Here is a 21,805-nt window from a genome sequence, read left to right as displayed (position 1 = left end):
GAAACTCAGCAGAGGTTCCCATGGACAGTGGTTACTTCCCAGGGTTACCCTGGAGCTACCTTTTCATTGGCTTTAAGATATTTATTTGTGATATCTGAACACCATTCTTTTAGGAAAAGACATGAAAGGTCACCATCTGCTCATTGAGATCTCCATTTACACAGATATTTTTTAACAATGTAAAAATGTTTGAGATGACCACAAATGGAATGCTGGAGACATGTGAGTGCTCATCAGCCATAAGTTTACTGTGTTTGTTTCCAATTCCACGATGAACTGCCCTTTTATTCATTCTCTCTATGATCTTCAGGACATTCCACATGCCAGAGAGCACCGTCTTCAGATCACAAATCTTTCCATGAAGATGTGTTGGCCTCTCTTTCTTTGCCCGCAAGCCTTACCAGTTCCTTACCAAAGGACAGCCAAGATTAAGGGTGATTTTTAAGAATTGCATGTTCTGTGCCAAGAGATTCCTCCCTCTGCCTTTGGCTGGTTTAACTCGCTCAGAAGCTTTCAGTTAGAAATGGGTGAGAGAAAAAATGCTCTGGGAGGCTAGGTACCCAGACTTTGGTATGGACACGGGTACGATCTGGAATGAGCAGTACCCTGTGCATCTCCCACCCCAAAGGCCACTGTGGAACTTTCAGCTATGCCAAGACCTCGGGCATTCTCTATTGGCGGATGTGGCTTCCCACAGTGACTATGATGTAGGGCAGCCCCAGGAAAGAGTACTGCCCAACCTGAATCTATAAGGGAAGACAGTGACCCAACTGGAGAGGATCTTTTATCATCTCTGGGGCCATCCCAAACTTAGATGGTTGAAAAATAACACTTACTGAAAAGTCATCACTGGGGAAGAACAGAAGATCTTGAAGGGGATCATTCCGATAGGTCTTTTCAAGTTCTTCAATGACAGTTTCATAATCCAAAGGCTCAAGGAGCCTGGGCTTTTCCTGCTGTGGAAAAAGAAAATATGGCATTAACCACTGACACACATAATTTTGCTTCTTCTCAACGTGTGGTTGAATTTCGCTTCTTAGCTACCAAGGCTTTGACATGATGCAGTCCTTCCAGTAGAGTCACAGAGATTCCAGGCATTTAGGGCAAAGCCACAAAACTATTATTTCCAGATCTGAAATAATATGAAAAGATCCTGAAATACTTGACTTCTTGCTCAGTAATTCAAGCTGTTCTCACTGAGCTCCCAAAGCTCATGCTATTCAGCCAAACATACCCGCTGAATTATGTGAACTTTATCTTTGTCAGTTTGAAGAAAAGTCCTCTGCTTTCTTGCTGTAGTATTACGATCATCAACAGTTTTGCTGAATTAGATCCTTCCTTGTGAGATTTACTTGGATCTATTTAAAAATGTTGGCTCCCTATTAGCAAGCAAAGTATCACGGGCTGTCTTCGTTGTCCCTGAAGCATGGATCCTGTGTCGGGATTAATTGCTTGGCTCTCTGTTTCTTTGCCACAACAGAGAGAAGCTGGGTAATTCTCTAGCAGGGTTGAACAATGCAACTATTATGGATGCATTGTGGTAGAAATGGAGAAGAGTCTGAAAAATTAGCCAAATGATCACATCACCTTAAAATCTGGAAGCCAAGATGAGAGGCACTTCCCTCAAAGAAATGGCCTATAGCACCAAATGACAAATGCCAGAGGGGAAAAAGGTGTGATGGTAGCATTACAAGGCTGATGTGTTTATGCCAAACGTGAGAAAAATGGGTCCCCAAATACAGAATAAAACATTGCAAAACAGAAAATCAAGGACACAGTCTTGAATTCCCTTGCCATTTGATGAAATATTTGTACAACTTAAGTGACAAGGGATGGTCTTTGAGATTATTTGGGGGCTGTAAGGAGCTGGAGTGGTCACCATGAACTTTGGAGGCTAAGAAAGAATCTCATAAATGGAAAAAAACTTTTTTTTTTCTCTAGCACGCCAATGCCATCAACAGTTTCCTGTTGTCCTCACCCCTCCCTAGTCTGCAGAGCACAGAGGTTTAGTTTTGATTTCTAAGACCTTCTTTGGAAGATCTCTGCTGGTGAGGCCCTAAAAACTTCCACGAACATTTTAATAATTGCTGACTGGCTCCTCTAAGTAGCAGTTGATGTTTTTTCTAAATATAAACAAAATCAAAAACAAGATGTGACATCGTGGACCACTAACAAGAATTTCCATGTACTTTCAGCATTAAAACAAAACAGAACAAACCCATTTTACAATGCTTAAGTAAACTAAAGATGATGTATGGTGAATATTCTCTCTGGAGTGGCCCGTCGAGTTAAGACTGCCAGACTTAGCAAACAAAAAACACAGGACTCCATGTAATTTTTGGAGGAAAGATGTTTATTTGTCCCACACAACCTCTTTAGGGAAAGAGCTGTGTGAAATGTTCACTGTTTCGTAGCATAAGACACAGAGACACTATGGCATGAATCCAGTAATTTAAAAAAAGTCCTAGAATCCCTGCCTTTTGACTTGATTCTTCTATGTAGATTTGTTTTAAGTTCTGATTCCCTGTTTTCCCAGGCCAAGGTTGATCTCAAGGACCACAGACTCATGGCTCATGAGGCAAATGCAGGCTCCAGATGTTAGATTTGGCTTTATTTTAGTTTATTTTTAGTTGGCTTTGAATGTCTTCAAGTAGTGGTGACTCAGTGGAGCTCAGCTACGGACCTCAATGCTCTGCCTCTAAGATCTCTTACCCTGTAATGTCACATGCTGCTCCCTCAGACCTTCAAGTCTGAAATATGTAGCTTCTTTGGGAACCTCTATTTGTTCCCTTCTTCTTTTAAAATTGTGTTTGTGCATGAAACGTAGCAAATGAACCATAGATTTCGTTGGTTATGTCACTTTCCCTCACTGGTTCTCCAGTTTGCAGATGTTGTTGCTCTTCAGTGCTCACATACCAATAGCCTGTAATGTATCTACCAAGACTTTCTTCTCGCTGTCCTCGTTTCGACATGAACAGGACTGTGAGAGTGTCACTTGTTATTAGTATGTGTTGCAACTTATGGGTTTAAAAGCAAATGACAGAATATGTTTTCAGGGGCCTTTTACCATCCTGTTCTCACTCTCCTTTTAATTTTATCTCCCTTAGTTGCAATGTGACCATTAATATCAAGCTGGAGTCAAGAAGACCTTCAGAGAAGATGTTTCAGGTAGCCCACACTCTACCTAGAATTAGCCCCACCTCAATTAGTACAATGGGAAAATCAGAGCTCGCAAGTCACAGGGTGTTAATAAAACTGTAGAGATATTACATCCCCACCTCTCCTTGATGCACCTAATAAAAGGCATAGCCTACGAACTTCTGCTGGAAGGTATATTTTTATTACATCATTTAAGGCTAGGACATATCAGCCAATCAGCGAATGACATTTATTAAGCTTTTCCTGTTTAAATGTTGCGCTTAGGTTATTTTGTCATAGGGCTGCAAAACCTAGCAGAGCTGCTTCAAATAATGCATTAATTTTTTGACTTCTGAGGGACAGATTAGTAAAGTTCTATCTTTCCAGTAAATGTGTTAGTCAAGGTGCAGCATGCAAAACATCCAGTGTTTCATAATTTTGTGGATATGAGGTTTAAAAATGAAAATAGCAATGATATACCCCGTAGCACCTAGGGCCTGGGATTTGGCTATGCTTGGCACGAAGGCTTTATGCATCTGTGATGGTGAGGGTTCATGTCATGTGACGAGTAGTTCTCTCTGGAGCAAGAGAGCTGTCTGCTCAGTGTTTCGGTCAAAGAGACACATGTATATGAGCATGGTGGAATCAGTTAATTTCTCACTATGGCTCCTTGCAGAGATGTTGAGCAAAAATGAGAGCTAAGTAGCATTGATTTGTAGCTTTAGAACAGTTGGATTGTCCCTCCTGAATTTAATGTGTCTCTTTCTTTTGGAAATACACCAACTGGGCTAAGGCGTGTGCCAAGATTACCCTGAATTGGATTGGATTTTTATAGTGCTTTTTACTCTTGCTCTCTCTCAGATGACTAATGAATTTCATTAGCTGTTCTAAAATCTCTCCAGGCATGGGAAAAGGCACCCACCAATACCTGTTATCATGCAGCGGAGCTGTGTTGCACTGCAGTGGTAAGGGACCCTGTTCTTCTCATAAATATTGAGGGATTTATTTGATCTACTTTCTCAAATCCTCAGCTCTCCTCCAATTCAACTTCTCAGCAGAATAATGGGCTCCTGTCACAAAAACAAAGGCTTTCCTTCCTTCTACTTATTCTACAACTTCTCATGGAATGTCAGCACAATATCTTACTCCTAGAGTTGATAAACCTGCCATTGTAGTAATAACCCAGGCTGTCAAGAGTCGTTTAATTTGGTTTGAAGGAGCAGATTGTGCCTTAGCTAAAGACGCAAATTTCAAGGACATAGTATACTGTTGCAAGGATCTGAATTCATTTCATAATTATAATTCAAAATCAAATGGGTGAAGAAATGACGACTGAAGATCTCAGCATTTGAAAGTGTCTAACAATGACAAGTAAAATAACTAAATTATCAACCTAGAATAGAAGTACAATTTAACTAAGAAATAAACTAGACCACCCAGCCTTATTTTAGGGGAGTCCAAAGTAAAAAGTGGAGTGTGATTATAAGTGTTTTATGCTGAGATGAATAGAGTGTAACATTTACTCTGGAACCAGAACCCTTGGTATTTTAGCTCTGGAATTGCTGCTTATGGGGAATGGGAGGTTGGACATGTTAATTAGAATCTCTGTGCCTTAGTTTCTAATCTGTAAAATGGACATCTTAGTAGGAGCTATGTTATAGTATTAAATGAGGTAATATAGGTTATACTTTTAGACTAGCACCAAACCCATAGTACTAATTCTGTAAGCTTTAAGTAAAGTCTGTGAGTTTAAATTTCCCTTAGTCATGAATTTAAAGCACTTAAATTGCAAATTTAATGTGTATAAAGAGCAAAGAGGAGGCATTCAATAAATATTTGAGTAAAAAAGTTTACATCTTTGGACCCAGGAATTCCTTTTTTGAGACTGTATTTTAAAGAAATAACTACACATACAAGCCAAGACGTGTAAGTGTATGTCTTTGCAATATTATCTTTGGAACAAGATGGAGAAAAAATATCGACCTTAATCCAAGAGGGATAAGGAAGGCAAGCAGGATGGTGGAGGTCATATCCCCAAAGTGAAGACACTAGAGCTGTTGCTCAGAAACAATGGTTCCTCAAAAAGTTAAAAATAGAATTACCCAATGACTCAGCAATTTCACTATTAGGTTTTTATCCAAAGGATACAACCATAGTGATCTAAAGGGGCACATGCACCCCAATGTTCACAGCAGCAATATCCACAACAGCCAAACTATGGAAAGGGCCCAGATGTCCACAGATAGATGAATGGATAAAGATGTGGTGTATATATACAATGGAATATTACTCACTCATCAAAAAGAATAAAATCTTGCTATTTGCAATGACATTTATGGAACTAGAGGGTATTATGCTAATCAGAATAAGTCAGAGAAAGACAAATACCATATGATTTCATTCATATGCAGGATTTAAGAAACAAAACAGAGGATCATAGGGGAAGGGAGGGAAAAATAAGATAAAAACAGACAGGGAGGCAAACCATAAGAGACTCTCAACTATAGGGAACAAACTGAGAGTTGCTGGAGGGGAGGTTGGTGAGGGGAAGGGGTAACTGGGCATTAAGCAGGGTGCTTGATATAATGAGGACTGGGTGTTCATGTAACTGATAAACCACTAAATTCTACCCAGAACTAATAATATATTGTATATTGACTAAACTGAATTTAAATAAAAAAAAATTTAAAACCAGTGATTGATATTTTTCAGACTTGTGTGTAGTGGACAGAGGCTTGCTGTTGTAATGGGCTTTGGAAAGGACATTGGAAATAGGATGTGGATTAAAACACACTAATGAATGATTGTGTAGTATCTTCCTTTGTTTCCTCCTTGTAACTCTTCAATTCTTTAGTAAAGGTAGTAATGACATTTTGAATATGTTTGGCTTTTGAGGGGAAAATGTGAGAAGGCTGCAGTCCATGATCAAGATGTCCAAGAAGACAAGCATGTCTACAAAAGGAGAAACAAGGATTCAAGATGCACATATATTGTGATTTGAAAGACTGAATCCAAAACACTTCAGTCTCTAAGAGGTAGTGAGGTCTGAAAGACAAGACCAGCTAAAAATGGGAAATAATAAATCACTGAGGCTAAGGAATGATTAGGAAATTATGGTATATCCATTCTAAGAAACAGTACATGGACATTACAACTGAACTTTTGGGAAGTTGGTAATAAGAAGCAAAATTGCTTATGTATTATTATTAAATAAAAGTGGGAATAAATATTGTACACTGGAATTTAAACTTAATCTGCACAATATCTAAACAATTTAAAGAAAGATTAGAGATATAGATCTAAATGCTATTAGTTATTTATATTTGGATGGGAGATGACATTTAGGATTTTACTCTTTTGCCTTCTCAAATTTTCCAAATTTTTCTGTAACAAACGTGTATTGCTTTCATTGTGGTTAAAAAATGAACTAGGTCTTTCAAAACTATCATGCCTCCATGGAAACACTGGGGAATTATTTGATTTTAAAACTGTTTACCCTTGGAAGATCCACCAGAGAGGAACAGTAAAAAAGTCACAGAGGGGACTTCACATGGAATTTCAACCAGGAACAGCTTCAAGTAATTAAAAAAGATATATAAAACACTGGGGAAAGAAGACTGGGGAAAATAATTACAGATTATGTATGTGGTCCTAGAATCGAATGTCAGCAAAAAAGAGAAGAACAATTAGCAATGTATTAACTAAAGTATTTTGAGCTCTGTAGGGAACCTCAGACATCTGCTAAGTTACTTAAACATCTCTGCATTGGTCATTGTGGCAAAAGAATAGAAGTCAGGATCTCTAGTTGGAGGGTCACAGTGTTTTACCTACAAGCTATGTAACTTGGGACAAGGTATTTACGTTGTGCTTGAGTGATTTTGATTTAAATGAGTCAAAGGGCAACTTCCTGTTTGCAGCAGTGTTATTACAAGGATCAGGGAGATGAAGTATGAGGGAGGGGAGTAAGTGAACCGCTAAATGCCAGACAAATATAGAGAACTGTCTTTACTGAAAAGGACTGAAAATTACCCCACACGTTGTAGTCAAAAGCACATAACAAAACCAAGTCAAACCAACCAACCAGTTAAACTCATTACACTAAATTTGTCTTCATGTACCAGAAACTGTGGTACATGTTTCTATATTTATTATATAAATTTCCTTTAAAAAAAAAAAAAGCCCTTAATTTCTAGTGATTCTGTGGAAGCAAAAGAAGTAGTAACATAAGGAAAACACTGACTTTTTTTTTTAGAAAAAGGGCAATGTCTCTTCTGTGACTTTCTTGAAGTCTGGCTGTTCTACCCCTCAAAGGCAAAAGAAAGGGGGGCGCCTGGGTGGCTCAGTGGGTTAAAGCTTCTGCCTTCAGCTCAGGTCATGATCCCAGGGTCCTGGGATCGAGTTCCGCATCGGGCTCTCTGCTTGGCAGGGAGCCTACTTCCTCCTCTCTCTCTCTCTCTGCTTGCCTCTCTGCCTACTTGTGATCTCTGTCAAATAAATAAATAAAATCTTAAAAAAAAAAAAAAAAGGAAATCTACCTAAATCACATATATCAACACATGAAGGTAACTTTGAAATTCTACCTTTTACTTTCCTTGAGAGATAGCCTAGAAAATATTTTCAGTTATTTATACTTCTGGATTAAAACATTATTGAATTAAAATGAGTTTAGTATTAAACTCATTGGCTTTTCAAATATAAATACCTAGAGTACAATCAGGTTGTAGATACAGAATTTCTTTCTGTAGCTCTAAGCTACATTCATGCAGGTCAAGCTTGTTGGCACTCTGAGTAAATAGGATCGCTAAGGACTAATCAGGGAAAGTGGTTGGATGGGATGAAGAATGGAGAACCACTACAACAGTAAATTCTTCATTTTGGAAGGCCACATATTTGTATTCTAAATTTTAAGTATAATTACGGAGCTAAGCCTTGGTTACTCACCACTGGGGTAAGGGTCACTCTAGTTTGTTGATCTGAACTAGTACTATTCCTTTGGTCCTCCTTTTCAAAAAATCTGATCTTTTCAGGGAACACTATTATAAAAAAAGATTGTCCACCCTGCCTTTGAGAACTTTTATATCCTTTCTGTAACATGCATACCCTCTGTTATGCTAGTTGAGACTTTCTCAGTCTTCCTCAATCAGCCTTGTCCTTTCCAGATATCGGTACATTTATTCTAATTTGAATATTCATGACAGAATTAATTTACATCTGAGTGCCTTCTTCAGTTTACAAAACCATTCATTTTGACTAATGATCCAGGAGAACAAACAAATAAAAGTTGATATTTACTTCAAGACCAATACAGTAGACTCTATCAAGGCATGACATTCCAATTATTTAAACATCCTCTTCACATCTTGGCATACAGACAAGCAAAAAGCTAACAATGACTATCCACAGGGTTTTTAGAGAAACTCTAAAAAGAATTCCAATCTCAAGATCTCTAAAACAAATCTGAAACAACACAGCTGTTAACTAATTTAAGCATTATCAAGATAACTGGTTGAATTTCTTAGAGGAAATAAAAATACAAATGACACATGGATTCTTGAGACCTTAACTCAATCCAGGACCCTTTGGCCTTAGTGCAATTGGAACGGAACCAACTTCCACACTATCTGTGTTTAAAATAAATGAGAAAATTGGAGAGAGCCCACACAGCTGTATCCATGTCCACAGCTGTCAGCCAGTGGTTGTGTGACAGATTAATTCAGCCTTTCATCAAAGGGAGTTTTACTGGACAACCTCTCAAATGTTTGAGCTTCAGAAAACAAGACTAGTTTTCCTTACCAAAAAGGAAATGATTAAGTAAGGAATAAGCCATCTCATACTGACCTTTTAACATTCTCTCTGTCTTGAAGTACACAGTTTCATGAGAATGGAAAAACACTAGCTAAATCAAAGTTACGAACTGTACAGCTGGGCGGGCTCAGATTGAGCTGAATTTGGAAATGGTTCCCTTGGTAACAAAAACGGACAGAGATCGCAGAAGAAATCAACCAGTAGTAACATTTAAAATGTCTTAGTCCATTTCAGTGAAATGAAGCAGGTTAAAGTTGGTAAATTATAAAGCCCTTTACAAATATAAAGAAAGATAAAGTCGTCACATTCAACACAAACATTACAGTTAGAAAAATCAGAACATTCCATTTTGTTAACCCTTAATGTCATTGGGATAACTAAGCACACCAATGAGCTTTTTAGAATCTCTGATGTAAGGTGTACTTTCAAACTGACCTTTTCAGTCTTATTTTCTTTAATAAGGAAATTTGATGATATATACCTTTTAGCAGTACGACAAAATTCTCACATTTTTGTGTAGCAAATGATGGTTAAGAAAATAAGAGTGGTTGCTTCTGCATCTAACACTGGTGCTTATAAAGAAGTAGAAAATGTCCAAGAAGATCTGGATCGAATTTAATTATATGTCTAATTCAGTTTTCTAGAAACACTTGAAAGATAATAAATATCATTAAAAATACATCACAACCCAATTACAAGTCTGCCTGATAGCAGACAAAGTAATGTCTTAGAGCCAACTTCTGGGAAATTTAGATTAATTTATATGAAATCTGTGATGAAAGCTGCCACTGGCTTAACCTTTAACACTATTTTAATATGTTAACCATCACACCAATGAACTTTCAGGATGAGTGTGAGGAGTGTGTGTGTATGTGTGTGTGCAAATATATATATATATATACATATACATATATATATATTATATATATATATATATATATACACACACATACACATAAACACATACATGCCACACACAAAAATGTAAGTAGTTCTGTCAACAACATGTGTACTATATGGTCAGTAAATCTCTCCATAATGACAGTTAGTTCCTTCTTTTATTTCCTTTCTTACTTTTGGTTACTTGAGATTGAATGTGTATTCTGGGCATCTGGTTTTTTTTTTTTTTTTCCCCCAGGCAACATCTGCCCTGCTTTCTTTTTGTACTAGCAGTTTATTTGCCTCTGCAGACTTCTCTCCCCACCCCCAGTAGAGCCAGTCTTGGTGGGTCTCAGTGTGCAACTAATGGACAGTTGTGTGGGTCTCTGGCCTCTTTCTGCTCAAGATTCAGGATGCTGGTGGAAAGTATTGAATGTACCTTGCTAGAATCACATGCCCTGGACCATCACGTAAGCAGGATCCTTTTAATTATCAGACTCACCCAGGACCATGATAAGTAGTTAACACTTTCTCTCACTGAGTATCCTTATGAAACCTAGAAGAGATCATTATTGCTTTATTTTATAGATCCAGAAATGTGGATTCTGGGGACTTCCTCAGGAACTGATATCTCAACCCAGCTCAGTGTGAAAGACCTATGGTCCTCCCCACTCCACCAGCCAAGGTCATGGCGTTGCAGGAATAGAAAACAGAAAACACCCCCCCCCCCACATGCCCTGACACTGCAGGGAAGCTGCTGAAACACAGTCATCGTTTTGAGTACTAATTCTGTTCCCTTTGAGAATTTTTGCAGTGAAAGACATCTGGAGGCTGGTGTGAGGTCCCTGGGCACCTCATGGAAGGCAATAGTCAAAAGAGGACCAAATAATATTTGTAAGTGGGTAAGGAGGATGAAGAAAAGGAAATAAAAGGTATATTAAGGAAATGTACATTGAATGCTAGCTAATGAATGTGTCAAAAACCACAACGGAAATTGTCACTAATTGGGGAATCTCTACGTTCATGAAGATTTGTGCCATTACCACCATCCGGGAAAGAAGAAGAGCTATCAGGATAATGGCATTACTTCCCGTTTGTTGTGCATGGCCTTCCCTGACAATCGGTCCACCTCCTGCTCAGATGTAATAAAGGGCATCATCATGAAGTTGACTCTGCCACATTGGCAGTTCTCCTCCAACTCGCTTTCCTCCTGGCTTAATGCCTCTCCTTCTCTTGGCAGTTGGTCTTGAGGAGAGTAAGCTCACTTTTGCTTAAGTCGCAAGCACCTCTCCTGGGTCCATTTAAAAGCGTCGTCTCTGCATCTACCTGGCACATGAGCTGGCTGCTCCTTCTTGCTACCCTCAGAGTCCCCTTCCTAGGTTCTTGGGTCAGATCAAGTTTCAATTTACACTTCTCTATTTACATGGTCAGATTGAATTCAGATTCCACCCCCCCCATTACTTCATTTTTTTTTTTTTTTGCTTTCTCCAATCATCTATTTATAACTCTCAGCACTGCTTTCCATTGTTTGAACCTGGAATCTGGTCCTGTTTCATTGCTATCTGCACCCATAATACTGAGACCCTCGCCTGTGCTTCTTTTCAGCTAACTGGCTCATTATGAAATAGCCCAAATAAGTAATTGTGAATGTCTATATAAATGAGGGGTAATAGTAAAAAGGTAGCATAGATAACTAGGGAGAAAGGCTGTTCACAAATGTGTAAGAATAGATTAAAAATAGACTTAAAAGACAATAGCACAACATATTTTATAAAATGATGTGTGTGAGAGGTATCTTAAAGATGTTATTAGATTTTCTTTCTATAGTTTTCACTTTTCTACTGAAGGGCTAAAAGGCTATTATGAAAGACCAGAGCAAGAATTTTCACATGTATACAAAGTTTTCCAAATACTTTCAAATCCTGCAGATTAATAATCCACAAGCCAGTAACAACTTAAAGATAACAACTTACATTTATTTAGGTGTATTTTGCATCTTTTTTTTGATTGTACATATAATTGATATAATAATTCAACTTGACCGTGCATTTAATCTTTCCAAATTAGGACATGCAACTTAAGGAGGAAACTATTTTTTTTTACTGACTTCCTATGCACTAGAGATCATACCGAATGATTGGTTAAAAAAAAAAATAAAAATAGACAAGCAGTTTTTAAAAAAACAACCATAGAGTACCATACACACTCCACAAATTAAGAGAATAGTTCTACTTGATGATCTAACAAGTAAGTTTCATTTTCCTTGAATTTCTCTTATGATGCAGTTGCTGTCTCTTACAGTATATCAACTGTGAACAGGTGGATTAAAATATATCAAGGGCTTTCTAGATAGTACCCTTACAAATTGGATTGATAAAATTCCAAAACAACTAAAAATTCCAACAGAGGGGCGCCTGGGTGCTCGGTGGGTTAAAGCCTCTGCCTTCAGCTCAGGTCATGATCCTGGGATCAATGGTCCTGGGATCAAGTCCCGCATCCGGCTCTCTGCTCAGCAGGGAGCCTGCTTCTTTTCCTCTCTCTCTCTCTCTGCCTGCCTCACTGCCTACTTGTGATCTGTCTGTCAAATAAATAAATTAAAAAAAAATTCCAACAGAATTAAATAAACAGCTTCAAACAGCATCTGAAGGAAATGAAATAAACAAAATGGTGGGTCTGTGTGTTACGAGAGTATCAGGTTTGGGCTGTATGCCTTTTAGGAAATCACTGTGTTCTAGTTAAGCATTCCAGATTACTGTGGAATGAAACCAATTCTAAATTTGCCTTAGAACAATAACTGGTTTGTCAAATTCAAAATGCACATGATCACAACAAAAACAGATAATCCATCATAATTACCTACCACAATCATCTTCTCTCCTTTCACTACACTATGAGTATACCCCAAAATTCAAAAAAAAGTATTTTATATTCCCTGACATAACCTTAAGCCTTGTCCTCATGTGTTGGGTATTTTGTTATTTGAATTGCTTCTTTCTTATCTCCTATCAAGTCATCTCTGAAGCTTGCCTAGAGATATTGGCTTCATTTTTAGAAAGCTTAGATAATAGTGCTGTGGAAAGTATAGTCTGGCTTTGGGTACTTTGGATAAGGTGTGGGTAAAAAACCACTAGTCATTTCTAAGGCATAACACATAGAGCCATCTGGGACCCCCTGAGTGCCATTTTGATGCAGTTCAGAATTTTGTCTCCTGAGTGACTCTGTCACTCCAGCTTTTTCCAAGGCTCCCAGGAGGAAGGTGTCACCTCTACAGTCCAGTGGCTTCAGTCACCATCACTGAGAAGGCAATGTCACTACAATTATATCCCCCCTCCCTTGCCCTTGGAAATGGAAATACTCTACTTGGTTTTACTAACACAACATAACATTTGTTACCGCCCACTAATCATCTTCGTGGTGACCATGCTCAAACTGAATTCCAATGAGCCATCTGAAGACAGACTGGTATTGCTGTGAACATTTTTATGGAAGAGTAAACTAAGGTTCAGAGTGCTTTCAGTAATCGGCCCAAGGGCGTACAGAGGGAAGGTGAGACACAGATAGAATGACCCCCCAGCATTTTAATGATGTGTTTCACTTCTTTGAATTCTGTTTTCCAAAAGTAAAACCCACATCTCTGTATAATACTTCGGGTGGATTGAGCAATCCCCTGCTCTACAGAAGAGAGCACCTGGGAAAGAAGATACGCCTATCTCTGGAAGAACAAGGCAGGCCGCAGTGGCGGAAAGTCCCCAGTGCCTTCCACAGAAGAAAGCTAATCACAGTATGAATGATCTTAATTAAATGTGAATGCATAGCTACTGAATGCGGTGGGAAAACTCCCTCTTTACTGGCTGCATTTCCCATAGTGCTCAGTAGCAATACCTTCAAATTCAATTAAGATAATTCCTAGAATGATTAGCTTCATTATATGGTGAGACATTGGGGACTGTCCTACTGCCAGGCTGTGTGTGTGGTCCCTTTGAGATAGGCAGATTTTCTCCTGCCTGTTGTCTCTCTTACTGGTCACTAGAAGTCAATCTCACAGTAACGTCACCCGCAGAACTTCTTAAGGCAACTGGGAAATTATATATTTTTTGACTGTTCTAAAGGTTAATCATCCCAAACCAACCAAACGTTCAAGCACTTATCCTTTTTAACAGGCTCGTAGTAAATAGTGGATGAGGGGTTTGCAAGCCAGTAGACAAGACACAAGTAGGAATCCACAATGGACACATCCGGACCAAGAGGTTGGTTTTAGGACTCTGTGTATTCCATTTATGAAATGCTGGGTGCAGTGATATGGGAACAAGGCTGAAGGGCTCATTTGGCTGTGTTTCCCAATGGGAGACATACACCACTGAGATACTGAAGACAGAAACCGACCAACAACAACACGCCACCAGTCCTGTGAGCCAGACCTCTGATAAATTCTTTTCACGTTAAATTACCACCAAATACATTGTCCGTGTAAACAGAATCACTATTACTCAAGACAGAATATTCTTGTACCTGACTTTGGCCTATCAGGGGCTGAGTGACTACTCATTAATTAGATTATTCATATTCAATAAATGACCATAAATAATCATTATTATATATGTAATTTTTAAAAAGCTGCTCTATTTCTAGATTAAGGATGTTTATATGAACAAAAGATTCTTTACCCCTAGAGCAGGAGTTCTCAACCAGGGCAATCACCCTCCCTATTCCAGGGGCCATTTGACAACATTTGAAGACATTTTTGATTGTCACAACCGGGAGTGAGTGTTTGCATGTAGTGCACAGAGGCCAGGGATGTTGTTAAACATCTCACAATGGCCAGGACAGCCTGGCCCAGGATAGCTTGGATCCAAAATGGCAATAGTGCTGAGGCTGAGAGCCCCCACCCTGAAGAAAGCAAGCAAACTCTGAACCACTCCGTAAAATGAACGTTCCTGTAAGAAGAGCGGCCTCATGATGTTGTCACAGCCATTTACCATATAACATGGACCTTCCACGTTACGTGCGAGTCACTGATGTACCCCAGCAAGAGGCCCTGATATTCAGCCACGGTAGTTCCTATACATAGATGTCTAGAATTCTAGAATAAGTACACATTTCCAGAGCACTCATTTTGTTTGCAACAATAATAAGGCAGAAACATTTTTAACCATAAAGAAACCAAATATTTTTAACCTTTAAAACTTACTATTTTTCACTTTCTTACTTGGCTCATTTAATCAAATATTTATGTACACTTTCATAATTTAGATCATTCTTTTGAAGAAGTTTAAAACAAACGAGTGATATATGATCAAAATAGAGCAGTAATTTAAGAAAAAAAACCTACAGTTACATACAAGTCATCAATTGAGGTCAAATTGAGGAGATTATAAGCTTTCTTTAAAAATGAAAATAGTCTAGTAATATTCTAGTAATAGTTTAACTTTTTAAATTCTCTATCAATACATTTTAAAATAAAGATTAAGTAATTCAAAAACAATCATGTAAATAAAAGAGGATGTTTATGAACCAAATAGAATATTCTGTTCATCTAGGACCTTGCCCAGCACCTATGTTAGAACACCACCCACGGCTAATCTCTCTCTGTTTTTAGAGTATTGAAGAAAAGATTAGAAACAAACATTGACATTTAGATACCTACAGAGCCTAATCTGTGGATTTCTTCTTGATTTATTCTCCTTACTGTTCTTCTTTTCTTCCGAAATTCACTGGCCTCCCGTTTAAAAACCTTTCCTCTGAAGCTCATTGTTTCCTGTTATTTGAGTCACAAAATATTTAAAAAATACAAATTTCGTAAAACACCTTCCTTCTGAAGCTTCACCAGGCTGAACAAATCCTCCTTCTCTGGTGAAAAGGGAAATGCTCATGCTATATTACCATAACTCAACAGAAAGGAAAAGAAAACCAACAAGTTACCGCTTCCTGTCACTACTAGCTGTTCTGATATGCTTCTGTGTGCGTCTTCTCCCTAGTCACCTGCTTTAGAGTACGTCAAAAACACAAAATGGCTTTGGACATTTAAGACATTTATCTGGACATTTATTTAGCTCACAGGTAAATAAATCATGGGATGTAAAATCACCCATGGAACCAAGTCCAGACTGAATTAAAGAGCTGATTTACTATAGGGTTCCATGTCTGCCACTGAAACAGCTGCCAGACTTCACCACCCTGAATGGATCCCAAAGAGAAGCTGTCATAATATACCTGGGATCTGAGGAGTCTGTTTCAAGCAATAGCTCATACGAGTATAGATTCAGTTAGTGGTCTTCCAAGAGGGTCACTTAGGGCACAAGGAGAAATGAGAATTCTATTCATATTGGTTATCTAAATAAATTGTACTCTACTGCTATTTAATATAATAAATATTGACATGGACACCTTGCCTATGCCAAATGGTTACAAATAGTCAAATAGTTAATTCCTTAATCTGTACTCACTTTTTCTGGGTGGCTATTTCGAACTACAACTCTCATTTCAAACCTACCTGAATTCTCCTTCCTGTTTTATTCTTCTCTATGACACTTTCTAGCATGTGACACTACGAGATATTTTACTTATTTATGTTACTCATGGTTTGTCGTCCTGCACTCGACTCTATGCTCCACAGAGTGGAGATTTTGTCAGTTTCATGTACCATGTCTTCTGTGATGAGAACAGTGCTTGGCATTCAGAAGTTTCTCAGTATACAACTATTAAGTTTAATAAAAGAAAACATGAGGGACTGGAGTGCCTAGGTGGCTCAGTCAGTTAAGCGCCTGCCTTCAGCCCAATTGATGATTTCAGGGTCTGGCGATGGAGCCCCGTGTCAGGCTCCCTGCTTGGTGGGGAGTCTCCCCTCCCTCTCCCTCTTCTCCCACTCCTCTGCCACCCCCCTACACCTTTCCATGCCCTCTCGCTGTCTCTCTCTCTCTTTCAAATAAATAAATAAAATCTTTATTAAAAAATGAATGAGGGACTTAAATTTATTATGCTTAACTGTGAACCTAGTCCCCTATGTATATTGTGTTTTGAAATATGAGTTATTGATAAGAACTCTATTAATTTGTATAAATAAACATAGACTATGGGAGTGTGGTCAAGCTTTTTCTACTAAGTGTATGAGGTAAGAAATATTTGAAGACCACAGGACTAGCAATTCACTGATAAGATGAAACATTTGAAAGATTGAGTCAAAAAAGACTGTGTGAGATGGCTGTTCAGTTGAAGATTTTGTTTCTTCACCTGGAGCATGGACCTAGTCAATAGCGCTGCCGACAAGTTTGATGAAGATGCTAAAGGAACCACTGCTTGTCCACGAAGCACTATGTGGGTCACAAAGATGATTGAAGGAGTATTTCCCCTGAGGACTGATCTCTATGACCCCCAAGATAGAAGAAAGCCCTGCCAACTTCCTAGGATGAGAGTCCTAAAGAAGGAGTACTATGAAGAGAGTAATTATGCCTGTTTTTATGTTAGGGAGGGTCAGTTCTTAAGATATTTGTCAAAGGCACCCCTGTATAAAGCACAGTATGGGTACATTGTGGATACAGACAAGACACTTAACCAGGAGAGCAATTTCTTTGCAAAGAGTTCTCAATACGCTGGAAATTTTGACCTTTAAGAAAGAAAAATAACCAGGCTGTTAACTAGCTCACACATTTTGCTCATGCCCTAGCTGGAAGAAGTATTAAGCTAAAGCCAGAAAGGAGGAGTATTAGGGCAATGTGGGACTATGAGCAAATAGAGTGTGGTTTTTGTGGAGACTTTTGTTCCAGAGCCCCGTCTTCTCATTCATTTGCTCAACACATTTAATGGTGCAGGTGCACAGTGGCTGCCTTGAATGATGCAATGAGCAACCCGGAAGTGAGTGCTCCTAGATATCCTGTGGCTTTCCCTTAACTTCCTTCAGGTCTTCCAGCAAGTGTCTATTCCTCAGAAAGCCTCCTTTGACCATCAGTTTAAAACTGTGGCCTTCTCCCCCAACACTTTATTTATTTTTTATAAAAAAATTTTTGGCCATAGAGAAAATAGAATAAGACATTTTTCCCGAGAAAAGAAAAGAAAGAAAAGAAAAGAAAAGGCCTTCTCAGGAACGCCTTTCTGAGAAGTCACTTTTGCAAACACAGTTCTCGATTCTGTACTGAAGGTGATGATCTTCAGGAAAACTCTCACTTAACCAGCTCATCCAAACCACAATGGCCCAAGTAGATGTCATCTGCTTATTTAATAAGCCTCCCCCTGCATCACAGTTGTTGTTAACTAACACGGGCCATTCCCTCTGCCCCAGTAATAACCAGACTTAGTTGAAGCACCTCCGTACACCCCAGACTTGAGGCACTCATCATCTATTTCTACCTTGTCAGGCAGTGATTTGTATAAGATGGAGAAAGAGATAGTGATTGTTCCTTGTCAAAGTGTGGACGAAGCGTCTTTCAAGAACTATGAGAAAAATAACAAGATACTATAAAAATAAGAAGTGGGGAGGTAAACTGTATCATCATTTTAAAACTACCTTGGGCAAACAAGGATTCCACGCAGCACTAGCCCTTTTGTTCCATGGTCACTGAATATTTAGCAATATATGTCTTCAGCTCCGGAAGGATTTTACCCTCTAAGTAATTCTTTGGCATCTGTTAGATGAGCACAGACATGCAGAATTTTCAGATTTAACTTGTTTCTTTTAAGACATTATCAGAGTCTGCCTCTGGTCACTTGATTTCCTGGGGTAAGATTATGCTTCTATTTTAAGAGCTGAAAATAGTGTTTTGCAACCATTTTTAGATTATGGACCCATTTGAGAATCCAATAAAATCTTCAGACTCACTCCCAGAAAGATGTTAGTATTCAGAAAATGTGCGTGCATAGTTGGAGGTCTCAAATCTCTGAAGTCCATCCATGAACTTTATTATCCATGGTAGCCTAAATCCCCAACTTGTGATTTTAGGAGATAGGAATTTGTCTTGTAATGAAGCATTTAGTAATATTGAGCAATTCTTATGTGGCTTCCTCTCTTTCTAAAATTTGCATTTAGTCTCTCCTCTATTCCTCTTTAGGCACCACAGTTCTTTATCCTGGAGTCCCTCCCACTTCTTGACTTCTGCAAAGTGAGAATGACTCATCTGTTCCCTTGCTTAGCTGTTGACTGAAGCTCTCTTAAATACCGGCAGAACAAGACATTGCCAGGCCACATATGGAGATGTCAGATAGGCATGACTTGGGGTGACTGCAAAGGAGGAGGAAATCCTGTAGCATAGAGTGTGCTGTTGCATGGGACGGCTCCACTGGAGACCTGCACTGGGCTGTGCCTTCCTTGATTTCAGACCAAGTTTGTTTCTCCAGCATTCTGTAATACTCCATACCATCCCAATAAATTCCTTTCCTGCTTAATTTCATAAATGTGTTAGAAACTAAAAAAAAAAAAAAAAAAAAAAAAAAACAAACTACCTAGGACAAAGGGTAAGAATAAACAGAAATTAGAAATTGGTTGGCTCAATCACCAGGAGTCATTGTCAAGCTCATTAGTAGAGATCTGGTACCAATACATCAGAACTTATTAGACACTACACTCAAGGCATTGCTGGCTTAGTGAGATATGAAGCTAGCCTTAAGAAGCTTGCTCCTGACAAAGGAGTTCACTAGAGTTGATGGAATCTAGGAAAGCTTTATAGTAAAGACAGAGCCTAAGGCAGACTTTGATTAATAGGTGGGAGTCAAATAGGTGGGAGAAGGGTAAAGAATGTTCCAGGAAAGAGGAATGTAGCATGATGAAGACATAAGATAGAATGGTTAAAATCATGGGATCTGGAATCAGCTTGGATTCAAACCCTACGTCCATTTCTTCCTCACTGTATATCTTCAGCTCAGTTTGCTCATCCTTCATAAACTAAGGATAGCATAATAGTCACCTCAGAGTTTTTGTGGAAATAAGTGAGATGGCACTTAAAATTGCCTTATAGTTCCCTTCTGGGGAAAAGCCAGCAGTGAGATATGAGTGAGAAAAACAGTTACAGCTCTGAGGAGAAACAGCAGAGACAAATTTGGAAGATGAATAGTGGCGGACAAGTAATCAGATATATAAACACAGAAAACAGAAGCAATAAGCTAAGGCAACAGATCACAAGGTCATTTTTTCAAAAGACTTATTTATTTTAGAAAGAGTAAGCCTGTGTGAGAAGAGCAAAGGGAGAGAGAATCTCAAGCAGACTCCCCACTGAGCATGGAGCTGGATGCAGGGCTCGATCTCACAATCCTGAGATCACAACCTGAGCCAGAACCAAGAATCAGACACTTAGCCAACTGCGCCACCCAGGCACGCCTATGAGGTCACCTTTAAAATGTTTAATTCTATTTGCACAATATTTGAATAGGCTGTATGATGGGCAAATGATATCCTCACTGAACCTAAGAAACCAGAGGACAGAAACTTGGGTTTCATTGACACTGCATCTGAGCCAACTTGATAAAAATGATCCGAAAAGTACCGTTGAGAGTACAGAGTAACTGAAACCTTGGTGGTTAAGTCTTATACAGCTACACATGATGTCATGCTCGAATCCACAAAGCCCAATTTGAGCAACCAGTAGAGCAGTTTCCTGTGTACTTCCACCTGCTTTCATGATGCCTCTGGATTCCATGTTATCTCTATTCCAACTTTTTCTCCCTGCTAAGTTCTTCACTATGTGCTGCGGTTACTCCTCCATTGTTAGAGGGTATTTAGATAAGCCATTTTATTTTTCCTCTTCCATTTCTGATCGGTTTCCCCATTGCCTGCAGGTTTGTGTGCTACATGGCTTTGGTCACATAGGACAAAACAAGGCTTTGTCTCTTGGTTCAGCTCACCGCCGTCCAGCTTGTTTAGAGGAAGTAAAGCACAGGTAGCTACTTCCTTCTTCACTGTGGTCTCTCCTGAGCCTGGCCCCAGGCAGCAGCACTCTTTACTGAGGTTTGCTACTTCCTGCTGAACAGCTCAGAGTCACCCTGAGAGAGCCTTGAGGGGTTTAAATGAACACAACAGGGCACCGGGATGGATCCGTCCCTTAAGCATCTGTTTTGGCTCAGGTCCTGAATCCTGGAGTTCCTGGATCAAGCTCTGCATGACAGGGGAGGGGGGGTGGGGCCTGCTCAGCAGGGAGTCTGCTTCTTCCTTTCCCTCTGCCATTCCCCCTGCTTGTGCTCTCTCTCTGGCCCAAGGTCTCTCTCTCTCAAACAAAGAAACAAAATCTTTAAAACATAGGAACACAACAAAACCCATTTCTTTTCTTTATATATATATATATATATATGTGTATATATATATATATATATATATATATATATACACATATATATATATATATATATATTTTTTTTTTTTTAAACAAAGCCCATTTCTAATGTAAATCTTTCAGGGGCAACGTCTGTGGAATATAACAGTTCTATCCTCTAACTTCCACTTCAAATAGTGTTTGTTTTATTTATTTATTCATTTAAATTTCTTTTCAGTGTTTGTTTTAGTATAAAATATTGAGAAATTTCGTGGAAAAAAAGGGTGCCATGCAGTGTGAACCACTGAGGGAGAATGTAGACATGGCAAAAATAGAAACAGACAGCAGTTGTGTGTGTGTTTGTGTGAGTGTATGTGCGCTACTGTGTGCATGTTGTGTGTCTGTGCATGTATGTAGGCATAAATGATCTTTACTGCATTGAAATAATTTATAGTATTCAGTTCATAGCCCTTCAAACATATATCAGGTTGTAATGATATTGTTTATATTGTTGAATTTAAATAGGTCTTGGGGGTAAAGTTTCCCACTTAATCAGGATTTGATGTGGGAGTGAAGGGGGGTTAAAAAAACCTCATTGCTTGCAACGTCTCGTGAGCCCATCTTAGAATCTAATAGCAATCAGTGAAAGGGTGATAGCTTTTTCCTTCTCAATTGTGGACTTCATCATTGACTCACAAATTTCTACCAGGAGAAACACTGCAGCCTAGAGGTATTCATACTCCTTGCCAATAACT

General features: G+C 38.8%; 1 protein-coding gene across 21 annotated transcripts in view; it reads right to left on the bottom strand.

Moving 5' to 3' along the window:
• DOCK10 (dedicator of cytokinesis 10) overlaps positions 1-21,805 on the bottom strand; it is a 261,474-nt gene that overhangs the window by 150,181 nt on the left and 89,488 nt on the right. For 10 of the 21 annotated variants that reach the window (XM_082690399.1, XM_082690383.1, XM_082690395.1 and 7 more), the window contains exon 2: positions 837-956. In XM_082690399.1, the coding sequence (XP_082546525.1) occupies positions 837-956 (120 nt within the window). Of the gene's footprint in view, positions 1-836; positions 957-15,466; positions 15,781-21,805 lie in introns of those variants that run through there. The other 11 variants (XM_082690400.1, XM_082690385.1, XM_082690391.1 and 8 more) reach the window with 5 other exon arrangements.

This window comes from Mustela nivalis (assembly GCF_964662115.1).
Source record: "Mustela nivalis genome assembly, chromosome: 11".
In the NCBI taxonomy this organism is placed as follows: domain Eukaryota; kingdom Metazoa; phylum Chordata; class Mammalia; order Carnivora; family Mustelidae; genus Mustela; species Mustela nivalis.
Note: the sequence above shows the minus strand (reverse complement) of the source record. Positions and strands in the feature narration are given on the sequence as shown.